This window comes from Clupea harengus, chromosome 14 (genome assembly GCF_900700415.2).
Source record: "Clupea harengus chromosome 14, Ch_v2.0.2, whole genome shotgun sequence".
NCBI classification, from domain to species: domain Eukaryota; kingdom Metazoa; phylum Chordata; class Actinopteri; order Clupeiformes; family Clupeidae; genus Clupea; species Clupea harengus.
In genome coordinates, this window is record NC_045165.1 from 14,295,776 (window position 1) to 14,309,907 (window position 14,132).

The 14,132-nt window shown below is 43.1% G+C and overlaps 1 protein-coding gene across 2 annotated transcripts in view; it reads left to right on the plus strand.

The window, feature by feature from the left end:
• Positions 1 to 14,132, plus strand: part of ldah (lipid droplet associated hydrolase) — a 64,628-nt gene that overhangs the window by 20,705 nt on the left and 29,791 nt on the right. For both annotated transcript variants that reach the window (XM_012836722.2, XM_031579869.1), the window contains exon 4: positions 9,389 to 9,558. In XM_012836722.2, coding sequence (XP_012692176.1) covers positions 9,389 to 9,558 — 170 coding nt within the window. The remainder of the gene's footprint in view (positions 1 to 9,388; positions 9,559 to 14,132) is intronic.

Sequence of the window (14,132 nt, forward strand, 5' to 3'; positions counted from 1 at the left end):
TCTACATGGAGCAGAATACCCTCTCACCTCAGGTTGCCAGGTAGCAGAGGACAGTGCAGGAGAGGTGGGCCGCGGAATGTGAACGCCGCAGGTTTAGCCAAGTGTCCTCCCTGCTCCAATCCCCGCGCCAGTATATGAATGTCCTATATATTCATCCATAAAGCGGCGTGGACGTTTTTATAGTGCTCCGTACGTGGGAAAGACATTACCAAGAACTCATCTGTAATAAGCCAAACCACATGCAGATGTCCGCGATCTCCAAAAACAGCACTTCCACCGGGGGCTCGCTTGATGGATTGGACAGTCCAGGTGGAATCCGTCCACGCCAGGTCTGCAGAGGATACCAGGGACGGGCAGCTATCGGCGGCTGGTGTACGTGTGGGCCAGCTCTCCTTAGCACAGTCTGGCACCTGGCAGAAGCATGCCTAATGACATTATTGACTGACGTGCCCTCAAAAATCTCCCTTACCCTGGCATCCAACCAGCGAATTATCATCGTTTCTATGATGTATTATTTCCCAATAGCTGGGTCACTACGCCCGATTACTTTTGAAAAGTTTGATAACAGTTTATTGTTATTAGGCTTATTTTTACGACAGCAATGCCTACAGTCTGCGAGTGATATATGGCTTCATATGTTCCTCGAGCTTAGTCCTGAGAGTTGGTCCAGATGATATAAACATTGTAACAAATTGAAGCATCGAACAGTTCCTCTTTTTATTGTGAACACATGGCACTCTTTCGCTGAAACGCACCAGGGTCATAAATTATTCATGGCCACGCTGACAATATCTGGAGATAGTCAAAAGCTAAAAAGCACAGGGACATGCACATCGCCGTTCAGATCATTTCACCCCAATCACAGCGGTGATGATTAGGCATCAAACTCGGAGCTCTGGAAGTCGATGTGCCAAGGGATGACAAGGAACGGCAGCCCTTGCCAAGGCTTCACAGATGAAAGCCGGGCTGTAATTAAAGGTTCTGCTTCCTTCCCCAGCGTCGGTATCTGAGTGACACTCTTGATTATTGTCACCCGGCAAGCCGCGAGCGAGTCGTTATCGAGTACGACGGGAATGCTCTCCCCCTGAGCGCGGTGTCTTGTTCGTCTTCGGGAACCGTCCTTCATCGTGTCTCTCCATTTGGTTAACAGATGCCCTCTGCACAGGCAAATCATTGCTTATGTTACCAACCACAATAGGCGCTTGTTAGAGTTGCGTGAAATCTGAGCCCATATTTTCGATCTCCTTGCAAAAAGAAGGGATGGTATTAATATGGTTTTATTAGAGCTCATATTCATATTGATGAGCGTGGGAAATGTATGTGCACTGTAGTGTCATTGCCACTTCTACTATTGTTTTGCGCAACTACAGGGTTTTTCTTTTTTCTTTCTTTTGTTTTGGGAGACTGAATAGCAGCTGTTGTGATTTATGATACTGTTGTCAATGGCATTTAGCGCCTGTAATGACCGGGAAGAAGCTGTCCCAGCCTTTTTGTGTGTGTGTGCTTTTGTTTTAATGCTAATGCATTTATGGGAGTTTCATTGCGAAAGTACAAAATGTTGGGAGGAGCTTAATTGGAGTTGATACAAAATGCACTTCCTTTAAGAGTGAGCAGTAGTGTCACTTCCGAAAGCAAGACGGAGTGACAGGGACTGCAGAATAAGGACATGTTTGATACAAATAAAGACATTATTAATATGATTTTTTTACTGTGTTTACAGTCTGAGATGAAGCATCTCAAGCATCTCAAGCATCTTGACCCGTCACAGTGTCTTGCACTTTGTATTATGCATCACACCTGATTAAGCTAATCAAGAGCATTTTAATTACACTGATTGTAATCAGGTGTGCCTGGAGCAGGGCTAGAAGGAGGGAGGGTTTTCAGTGGGGGGGGGGGGGGGGGGGGGTTGGGGGCCTGGGTACAGGAAAGCGAGCCCCCTGGCCTAAGCCATGACCCCATCTTCAAAGCCCCAAGCTCATCAGCCAGAGCCCAACACACTCCTGTTTTACCCTTCCTATGTGCTCTAATGACTTGAGCCTGAACCCTTTGGTGGCGGCTGGGGTTTCCCCTACCGCCGTCAGTCTTGAATACTCACCATTGATTTACTGCCATTCAAAGAGCACTCAGTGTGCCTCAGGTCCGTTGGCACACTGGGAGCTGGGCAGTGCCTCAAAATCCTCCACTCTGTCAAGGGAAATGGCACGGAGGAACACTGGCAGGGAGGAACTTAGAGGTGCATTGATGATCTCTGCAACCCCCCCTTACCACCGTGTTATAGGGTAGTCATTATTAACGGTAAATATTAGATCGTAGGGTGTTGGGGAGGGGGGAAAAAATCAAAATACTAATGTTTCGGAAATATAAACAAAAGGTGAAAAAAAGAAAGCCCCAAAGCCCAGCGTTGGAGTTTATGTTCCCCAATCTTTCAGTGGAAGAACTGTTCCTGTGGTGGGCAATTTGTGATTGATGCTTTTGATTACGGTAAAAAAAATCTGTTAATATAAACATGGGGAACATTTTACACCGTGCCAATGTCAATAACTTCTCCCGGGTCAAGCTTGCCTTCGGGGCCTCTGCATTTCATTCATTTTGTCAGAATGAGTTTGCAAGGCTACCGCTCATAAACCACTTTCCCTCTTTGATATGGTGAAATTGCCCACCATTAATGTCCAGACTACTAAACTATTCATTCAAGAAATATCACTTGCCTCCAGTCTGGCTAGGGTCGGATGGGAAATGGATGTTAATGAGATGTTTTGACTATGTGTCCCCGATGTGAATTATTTTCTCAATAGTGGGGGTAGGGGTGCCAAGAATATTGGCTCAGGCATATATTTTTTTTTTAGAAAGTTCTCTAAATCGCCAGGCAAATGGAGCCACTCATTTTATAAGAATAGAGGTCATCAGTTTAATGACTTTAAGTGTTGTGACTGCTATTTTCCTGTTTACATCAATTGACTGGATGCTTGGTTAGATGCCAAATATAATTTTTGTCAGCAAAGAAGTTGCATTTTTTTCTGCCAACATAATAAAAACAGTGTGGGACTAACACATATTAGTTTGTGGAATGCTGGACCATTTTTTACAAGAAAATACAATAGATTAACTTTTATTCATTTCGAAGACACTTTTATTGAAAGTGACTCACAGTAGTATTACTGTCATCAGTATGTGAGAATTTAACTAATGTTGTTAGCCCCGTCGTCAACCATGTGAACTACAGGAAACCACTGCATATTCTACCGCTTGTTGTTGCTGTAGCTGTTTTCTTTCCAACTGAGTTCAAACGGGACAAGGAAACCTCACTTCTCAATCATATAAACACCTTCCTTGACCAGAAGATCGAATTCTTTTCTGAGCACTTATCTGAGACTTCGGAGAAAGCAGGGGAGGATTTGGAGAATCTAGAAATCAGTAACGTCATGTTTGTTGTTTCCTTTTAAAATTTGAAATTCAATAACCTCATCCCACCAAGAAGAAAAAAAGGAGCCTCCCATTCGCAGTCGAGTTGTAAGGCAGCCGTGATCTTCTCTCAACAGCCTGCCTTAGCAGCTAGCTTCTCTCTTTGCCAGAAAGATCATTATGTCGCATTGAGGAATTTCTCTTTGCCATATGTTGCTCTTTATTGACCCATTAATCATAATTTGCACTCACTTTGTTTTTCGTTTTAGCCGTGTGGAGTGCGCTTATTCCCCGAGCTCCCACACCCTTTGCACGGACAGAGCTGGGGACGAGGGCTAAAACGCATGATCTAACTCCAAACCGATCTGCAAGAATAACATGCCTCATCTCATGTTAAATCACTCTCTGTTCCAGGGGAGGTTTCACCATTGTCTTTACTAAAACCAATTTACAAAATAAAAAAGAAAATATGTATTGAAGTGGAATACATTTGAAATAGCTTTGTTAGATATATGCCTAAACTCCAGCTGTGAGCCTGGGCACACCTTGGATTTATTAAATCTTAATTTGGGTAATCCACTGTCCTCTTCTCTTGGTACTCGAGCACTATGATGTTCCAAGAGCTTCTCTCATGGGTAGCAGATGAATTTCTGAGGTTGTCCAATATTGCATACATTTGTTCCTGTCTCTTAATGGAACTACAATTTTTGCTGTGAACATGAAAAATAATCTACATAAACTCGCCTGAGCCTTCCCAACGTTCTATTTCATAGCATAGTCAAGGCCATCCTATTTTTAACCAAAATCAAGATTGGATTTCCACATATCTACACACAGCATCTACTACCTTGCACAAATTCCCCCTTCAGACAGATGATTGTCACATATAAGACCAACCCAATCTTGTGTTGAAAACCCATCAGAAAGTGCGGGAGATCGGGGGACTCGTGATGTCTCCTAGAGTCCGGCTACTTTCCCAGGCCTTCTCTGGGTGGTCCTCGCCGGCCACTTAGCCGGCAGAGGCAGTGCTGCTAATGGTCTTGAGGCCTTGGACTCAATAGTACCCCCTCTGTGAAGTTAAATAAACAAGTATGACTGCTCTGCGGAGAAGCCAGAACCAAGGGGAGCAGTGAAAAGTTTTTTGTATTTTTCGAAACTGAGGGGAAGGAGAGGCTGGGTGAGAACTACACGCACATAAATATGTACAGAGTAGCCACACCAACATCTGATCCTTGTTTACTTTAATGTGTACAGGATTTAGCTGAGCAGCGTCACCCTTTTTTTCCCTCCTGTGCCTTGCAAATGTAAGTACCACGTAACTGTAATTGATGAACCGCTTTAGTTGTTTAACAGCACAAGTGTGTGCAAGAGACAGATAAAGAGGGGGAGAGAAGAGAGTGAATGTTGGAGAGGGGCAGACTTTAACTGTTTGAACTTTTCATCTACAATGCATCTCTGTATTTCACCATACTTATCATGTCAAGGAGGAACTAAAGCAGAAAGCCGGATTCATCATATTGCAACGCTTAAACCACTTCCTCAATATACACACCAGCAGAATATAGTTTTCTTTTCTACGGTGGTTTGTCGTACAATTAAGGCTACAATTTCATGTTGGAACCTCCTCAATAATAGCATGAAGGTTAAACTGAAGGACAGTGCCGTGGATGACTTGTCATTTTGAGAGACTCTCAAACATTAAGTTACCCCAATTGTTGATGGTTTGATAATTAAAGGATTTGATCATTAATTGGACCAAAGAGTCAAAATGTTCTCTCAATTACATTTTTATGTCTCCCTGTTTTTTTAAGTGGGTGAGAAAAAGACCCCTGCTGCTTTTCAGATTGGACCAGCATGTTTCGATCGTCTGTGAGAGTGAAAACCAAATTGAAAAGATAATATTTACAAAGCACAACTGTCTTCACTGACAAGACCAGCTGTGTGATTTATCATAATTTAGTCTGCAGGGGTGACACATTTCAGGATCTCTTTTGCTGAATCAGCAAACATCAGACACCATCCGCCAGATGCCTGACCAATGAGGCGAGAGATCTAAGCCCAGTGGAACAGGGATTGGATGACGTCAGGAAGCAACAGGCCAAGATCAATGGCTGGATTGAGTTTCCCTTGCGCTGGAGCAGCAGTGAGCAATGGTAGTGAAGAGCATAGTGAAGTATTGTGTCGCAATTTGCACACTCCAAGAATGCATTAACTCCCCTTTGGAGTGCAAACACAGAACCAACAGAGACTCTACAGAGATGCTTTTTGAAGTACCAGTATGAAATTATAATCTATGCCTTTAGTGCAGTGGCGGTTGGTGGTTGAAATAGAGTTTGAAGCATAAAATTGTCAACCCGAGAAGGCTAGGGAAGCCCAGGGGCATGACCCCCCACTACCCAGAATAAGATTTTGAAAAATATTCCCTTAAATGGTGACCTCTGATTCATTTTGGCGAAACAAAACTGACATTGAGAATTATGTGACTAACCTACAGATTCAAGTTATCACATATTACTACAAGCATTGCATGATTGTGCCCTGCTGATAATTCTCAAATGGCTGTAGAAAATACTAGAATTTTCATCTAGGCTAACATGAAATGTGTTGCCCATAGTTAATAGACAATAGTTAGTCCCTGTCATGAGTTTGGGAAATATGAACAGTATTCCATTCTTCTGCCTCAGCAGTAACATTACACACACACAAAAAAAATATTGAATTCAATATTATTACCAATTTTTCATTTAAAAAAACATGAACAAGCCTGTTTACTCTATTCACAACAATGACAAGATAGTGTTAGCTCGCAGTACTCAAAAACTGGGAAAAGCCTGTTCTCTTACCTTGCTAGCTCGCTAACTCATTCATTAGCCACTGTTTTAACAGGTGCTGCTGCTGTTCTCTCTTGTGCTTTGTAGTTTACCAAAGGGTAAAAAAACATGAAAAATATAGTAGACTCCAATATTGAACCCAAATCAGATCTAAGATAAGCTAAAAAGCCAGTTTTGCAAGAAGAACAAATAATGGCTCTCCTATCAGTCCCGCCATAAAAAAAGTCTTATACAAGACCCAGTTTTCTGGTAAGTCAAGTGTTGGTCTACCTTCACGCTTACGGCGCAAACCCATGACACCGTAAGGGCTGAAACACACCAAAAGCGTTTTTAAAACGGCAGACGCTTCAAAAACGCCTTGGCAAAGTGCGGCGGGCAAAACATTCGCAGGATCACCAGGCTGTTTTGCCCGGCGCCTAGGAAGCGGAGCTGCGTGCCCAACCTGCCTGGGCCGAGTGTGACATTGATGAGCAGTGCGCCTCCGCACCTTGCGCTGGAAAGTTGAGAATAGTTCAACTTTTAAGCGCATCTAAAAAACGCTAGAAAGACGCAACGCGTGGCGGAGAAAAGGCGCAAGGCGCGCCGTACCATAGGAAACAATGCATTTGCTAGCGTCCCGTTTTTTAAAAACGCGTTTGGTGTGTATATTCTAATCCCATGCATTTCAACGGGAGCCAATCCATTGTGACGTAGACCACCGTTTTGGGCGACGCAACTGATAAAAGTTGGAAAATGTTGAATCCTATGCAAATGAGGAGCGATTTTTCCCGGCAGCGGCCAATCAGATTGTTTTGTGTCGTCTCTGACAGTTTGAAAATGCTATTTCCACACTCTACAACACGCCCACTCAAAGCGCGTCGCTGTCATGGGTTTGCAGCGTTAAACTGCACTTTTTCTTCATAACTCGCAGAACATGGGGATATGAGGATCCTGTAGAGTAGACCACACAAATGTTTGCTGAAAGCAAGAACATCATTACCGTTTATCGGTTGTAATGTTTGAATGCGTAAATGAACGTAGCAGTAAAAGTAGCTCTTACAGGGACCAACAGAATATAGTAATCAAACACTATAATTTGTCAGAACTACTGTCAATCATGTTTACATGAATATGCAAGGATGTGCGATATTGATTCAAAATGGTAAAAAAAAGAAAACGGATTCCATCTGTTGAAATAACCAATAACATGAGCTTCATGTCATGGCTTGTACTGCTAAATTTGTTTGTCTATGAAAGATGCGGCAAAACAGGTAAGAAATCAGTCGTGTGATATACGTGACACAGGCGGTTTCAATCCATATGCGTTGTTTTTTGCTTTTGTGATTTTTTTTTTTTTAAGCATTGTTTCAGAGCCGCCCCTGATAGTACAAGGCTAAAGGACCTACCTAGAACCTAATGCTAGTATCTGTGTGTAGGATTTTACAATCATTGTGGGAGGCGGAAGAATGCAGTGTGTTAGGCATAAGACTGGTGGATGATAACAATCAATGCGGTCTAGGAGGTTCACTCTCAACAAGGGAAATAATCTGCTGTATATCGTTTCATTGTGTTTATCTGAAGACCATTATCTGAACATTTCCGAAAATTCCCCTCATACCAAAACAGTTTGATTGACACACTGATCTGTTATTCAGTTATGAATCTTAAAATAGCACATTTCATATCTCTGAATATGAATTATTGTCATGTTTTCAGACTGCTCTTTGTCTTATCACCTACATGGTCCAATGATGAGTAGTGTAATGTTATGTGTAATAGTTTTTAAAATGAAATATGTTCTCTCCCTGCGTCATATATAGGGCTATATATCTGACTAATCTCTACTTTAGTGTTGCGGATTTTACTTAAACATTTGGCCTTTCTCATCATGTTTAGTCCCTATTGCACTCTCTCCTTCTATCCTCTCCCTTTCTCTTTCTTTCCCTCTCCCCCTCTCCCCCTCTCACTCACTTTGTCTTGTTCTCCCTCACAGAGTATTTCACTCTGGCCCTCTATCCCTCACAATCTTTCTCTCTTTTATCCAGTATTTTTTCTCTCGTTATTTTGATGGAGGTCAAGAAGTCACACAGTCATTAAAGCCTCGTACACTTAAGAGAGATGAAAATCGATTTTTCTCTTCCTACCTCCCTCCCTCCCTTTCTCTCTGGCATGCTTTCTTCTTTTCTGGTTCCAGTGCTCTTTGAGATTACCGCACGGTTTACTGCTGGTAAGAAAATGTTAATTGTGTCCGCCAAGCATTATTCTGGGGCAGGGCTTACCGGAATTGTTCAATAAAATGTAATTTTATCCATCTCTGAAGGAATTCTGGAGAAATAAGATCAAGATGTCTGAAATCCACATGGAACACTTAATACTAGGTGCTGTTTGGACTCTGTTTTGTTTTGTAATTTAATTCCACCTCCAGTAAGAAAAAACAGCAAATGAAAATTGTAGCAAGCAGTAGGAAAGGAGACTAATAGCCCTCAAAATAACCGGCACAGTACACAGAGATTTGAGTGGTTTTCCTTTATGGCCTTGAATCATATGAGCTACCAATGACAGGCTGTCAGTTTTATGCACTGGTCTGGTTATGCAGTTGGACACATCAGCAGCGGTTCACTGGACCATTCCCTTTTGACACAGCACTCTTTCTCTCTGATCCTATGAGGATGGATGCTAGCAGTTAGTTAGCATAGTGTGTGAGTGAGGGCAGAAGAGACTCGCCGGATTGAGTGAGTGAGTGAGGGAGTGAGGTGGAGTGGGGTGAGGGGGGGGGGGGGGCGCAAACAGTACAGTAAGTAGGTGACTGGATGAATGAGAGTGTTGGTAAGCAGAAGAAGTTGACCTTCTCTTGAAGGGGTTGAGTAATTAGGTGTGACAGCAGTGGGGAGGATTTGCAGGAGAAAAAGTAAGTGCATAATGGACATTGGTGTTCCTGGGTGATTGATCTCTCTCTTTCTCTTTCTTTATATTTCTCTCCCTCCCTTCTTTTTTTCTCTCTCTCTCTGCCTCTCCCTACCTGGCTCTTTCTTGCTTTCTTTTTCTGTCATGCTGTACCTCTCTCTCTCTTTCCCTTTCTCCGTCTCTCCCTACCTCTCTTTCTTTCTTTGTTTCTTTCATTCTTTCTAAAAAAAAACTTTTCCTCTCTCTCTGTCTCTGTCTCCGTCTCTTTCCAGACCCGTCTGTGACAGAGGCCAGGGATGTGTTTGGTCTGAATGGGCAGATTGAGCACAAGCTGGCCTTCCTGCGGAAGCACGTGCCCAGGGAAACACGGCTGGTGCTGCTCGGCCACTCCATTGGGTGCTACATCATCCTGGACATGATGCAGAGGGACCCTGGCCTAAAGGTGAGACAGATGAGGACACACGTGGTGGACAGTGATTATTATTTGATGATAGGAAATGGGAATGGTCTAACATTACATCTTATTGCCGTCTACTTTTAAGTTCATAGTATGTACATAGTAAGTGCATCATATTTTATTAAACCTCACACTACAGCCAAGTACAACTTCTAAGAACATGTATAGAAAAAGTACATCATAGATTTATAAATTAAGTAATTGACAAATGAATTGATAAATTAAGTCCAGCATGCCTAAGCACACTTAATATAAAGTATGTCCACAGGGTTCACCACTGGACAATAACTCTGCAGGAACACACAGATAATCTTTCAATAATCCTGGTTTAGGGGTGTGATTTAGAGTTGGAGATTTTGGTCAGCTGCATGAAAGCAACATCATTTTAGAGTCTTTTAACCATTACAGTTCACTGGGTTTTTACCTGCCTTCACACATCATCTTTTTTAATTGACATAAATTAGATGTAATGCCAGACTATGAACTAGACATTCAGTATTCAGTGCGCCTACATTTAAAGTGAATCATATACAATTGTTCTCCCTTACATTCCTTCAGAAAAATTATTTTAGGATGTAATTTCGGAGGGAGGAATTAATTTGGGTGGCCTTAGCACTTTAGATCTATACCCAATCGCCACTGTTTGTCATCAGAGCCACTGCAAACAGTTAGTATCCTCCAAACTCTTCCTTATCTATGGTCTGAAGGACCAAGGGCAAACGAATCAATATGACAAAAACCTGGAATAGCCCAAATTGAAAAGCAGACAAAGCACAAAAGACCGTTACCTGTGATTCCTGGTTGAAGATTTTCATCTCATGGTAAAGAAAGAACCCATTTCAATTTGAACCGACGTTGTCTGATTGAATAACTCCCTTAGTACCGTAATTACACCCACTGTATAAACACGCTCTACTCCCATTTTCCCATGATTCCCCCACCCCTCTCTCAATTTAAATGACTGATTACATGTTGGGTGGTTTCACAGCGCCCCTGTGAACCACCACCTGAGCTTCACGTACAGTATCCACCCCACCAAAGCCCCATTCACAGGCTAAGGTTTTTTCCCCCCTTAGGCTGCCTGGATACTGAATGGTGTGTCTTGCTGCCTCTGCCTCGTAAAAACATCCACAGGCTCTGTGGTTTGTCTGTGGAGCTCCTTTATTAATGTGGCAGCGCACAGCCCATTGAGAAGCTCAGGGAAGCCGCGGCCCCAGCGTGGAAGCACGTCATGTTTAAAAAGTACCATGAGAAAACCGCCGGGGGAGGGCGGGCTGGACGGGACACCTCTGTTCTCCGAGCCTCGCCACGCATAAGGTCAAGAGATTAAATAACAGGGGGGAAAAAGACAGAGAGAGGGAGACTTTCTCTTTCTCTTTTTTTCCTTTCTTAGGGGGTTTCCTGTCACTAAGATGAGCTCTTCATCATGTTTATTCTTTCGTTTCCCTCCCCCTAACCCCACCATCCCTTTTTCCCTCTCCTCCTTAGAGGGAATTTGTAGCGGCAGAGCATTTTTCTCTCTGTGCTTGGTAATTTCCCCTTTTGCTCTTTCTCTCTCTCCTCTCTCTCTCTCTCTCTATCTCTCTCTCTCTCCCTCTCTCTCTATCTCTCTCTCTTTCTCTCTCTCTCTCTCTCTCCCTCTCAAAGTGAAGAATCCCCCTCCTTTGCTCTGGCTCCAGAGAGGAAGGTGAAACACTCGAGTTAAACCTCGTTGGAAAAGCCAATACATCATGCTTGAATAATCCCGTCAGATGTGTTACAAGCCCTTGGACAAACACTCGGCCGGCTCATAGAGACTTTATTAAGTCAACGTTTAATTTAAAGGGTCCCGCAAGAGGGATGCACAAGGCCCCCTGATATGCTCTACTTAACACGCTCATAAGCACCATGACACCATTAAAGCCGTCATAAATGATTAAAACCATGACGAAAATAAATATGGAGCTGCCAGGTACGTGTGGACTCCAGTGGCTCCTAGCGCTTGATGACATGGGGTTTATGAATGCTCGTGTTGTGCCGGTGACTTCGGCAGCGAGGCTTGTGAGAGGGAGTTATATGTGCCGTATCTCGGGGTCGTGAAGCCCCTTCCAGTGTTTGTGGCTCCACAGAGACCGTTTCTTTCTGAAACTCTTTCCAAATTCCTCGCGAGGTATCTTTTAAAGAGGCTAGGAGTGGTCTCCTTTCGACACATTGTAAAAGTGTCACTTGCAGTTGGTGCCATCCGCAACAGACGCGTATGTGGTTTTGAGAAAGCTTATGTATGAGGTGTCGCATTGTGTTCATGGGAACTCCCAGAAGGCTTTGATAGTGCTGGTGGGAAGTGGTGGGACATTGCATTTTTCCTCTCTTCTTCACGCTTCTTGGTAATTCCAAGAGGTTGTGTACAGCAACAAAGCCAAAGACTCCTGGGATGAAGCTGTTTACCAAAATCTTTAGTACGCTTGTAATTATATCCACCCCCTGACCAGACCCGCCCGTGCAGTTGCATTCAATATTTAATGGCAACTTGAAAATCAATTCCAGAGTAATTCTTAAAAAAATTACTCAACTTCAATTTTGTAAGCTATTGATTACTTTGGAAGTGTGATTTCTGATTCCATCCATTCCAAGTACACAGAGACATGTTTAAAGTAGTGACATCTGCAAAGGCAAGCCAATAAAATAGCAATTAAAGCGAACTAGCGCTAGCCTACAAACAAACGATTTCAAGGAAAATAAAGTTTAGAATGTATTTCTTCAGTTGCCACTCAAAATTGTTTGCAGGTTGAACTCGCATCATCATTTTCCAGCTTGAATGCTTGTTTATGACTGAATGGCCCCAAGTCCCTCTAGCTGGACATCCTGCATTTACCAGCCTCTCTGGGGGAAGAGTGACATCCAGTCCAACAAGCCACATCACACGTTCAGAAAAGACACAGGAAGACATAAAAGCGAAGAAACAAAATATTCCTTTCCCACGTAAAGATCTCATGCTGCCAAGAGGCAAACATGGTGATTACGCCTGGTAATGTACGACGTGTGATAATCAGAAACTCCTGTTCCCCTTTCTGCCTTTTCCCTCGTCCCAGCTGGTTTGGTAGGGCTTCACATAGTCTCTGTGAAGCTCTGAAACAGAAGCGGTCGCTCTTTAAGTGCTCTCTTTCTTCCCCCCCGAGGGCTTACCAACCGTGGAGGAGAAGCCAGAGTTCAGCATGTAGAAGGGAGCAGCACAGCGAGGGGTTCTCACTTCCCCAGCACCCAGGACCTTGGAACTCTGCCCGTCAAGCTGTAGATAGACGGAGTCTGAGTCAGGATCCCAGGATGCACCGGGTTATCGAGAAGAGGTTGAGAGCAGGCAAAGACAGATGATTTAGGCCTCCAAAAAAGAAAAGGGTTTTAAAAAAAAAAAGTATAGTTGTGAATGTCTGCATTTTGGCACAGACACCCTGAAACTGTGAGGAGGCAGTCTGGGTTATTTTGGGGCTACCCAAGAAAATCCGAAAGGAACGCTTAAGTGTTGAGCGTTAAACAGGCTTCAGAGACCAACTAAGAGCTTTCTGGCCCACAGGTTCGAAGAATGTTGGATGGATTTGGATGGTAGTGTTGAAGTAGGGGCTGTTCAGGCTGTTAAAGGCCCAAGAATAGAGCCTTTTATGAAGATGAACAGTTTGTGCTTAATGTAAATAAAGGTCCCTGCTGGAAAGATGACCATATTTGGCCTAGTTCATTCCAAAAAGATGTGCCTTCATTGATCAATGTTAATCACTTAAAGTATGAAGACAAGAGCAAGTGGGAGCCTTCCACAATCTTCATTTTACACCCGTGGTAATTTCTCTCAAGGAGAGCAGGTGTAATGTTTGACCCGAGCTCCAGACTAGATAAATGATCATGTTGGCAAACAGCTCCTTCCCTCCAGAGTCGTGTCTTGGAGGGGTTTTGATGAAGCTCTGTATCTCCGTGGTAGAGTGAGTGAGGAATTTGGCAACAGGAAAACCACTTATAATGCTTAAGTGGTCTGTCAGTGACGTGAGAAAGACAAATTCTAAGAGAATAGGTCTGACCCCAAAGCGAGGAAGAAGAACAGGTGAACCCCACAATATATCTTTACCATTTCACCACTCTACACATATAAGCCTATATCTGTTCTGCAGACCCATGACTTATGAGTAACAGTTTTGTTGAGGACAAGGCCATGCATCATCCCAGGTACTGTTTGGCTTAGAAAATACATCGTCTTTTATGGTGTCTTAAACTCCTCTGCACCCATTCAAGAGGCAATACAAAGCAGACGGAACATTTACTGTGAGAGAAAGAATTTAATAACACAGTCTCCTCAGTTAAAGATGAATAAATCTAAATATTTAATAATGAATTTGATGTTTGTGGAACATGATATGGCATAAATCAGTGATAGCATAGGAAATGGGTGGATGACAATCTCTTGGTGCTGTTAAATAAATTCAAATAGTGATGATTGATCACTGAAGTTATTGGAGATCAGTCCATTGCGGAACTCAATCCCCCTCACCAGCACAGATGTTTGTGTGTACTTAAGCAAAATAAACGCTTAGGTTGGAAAT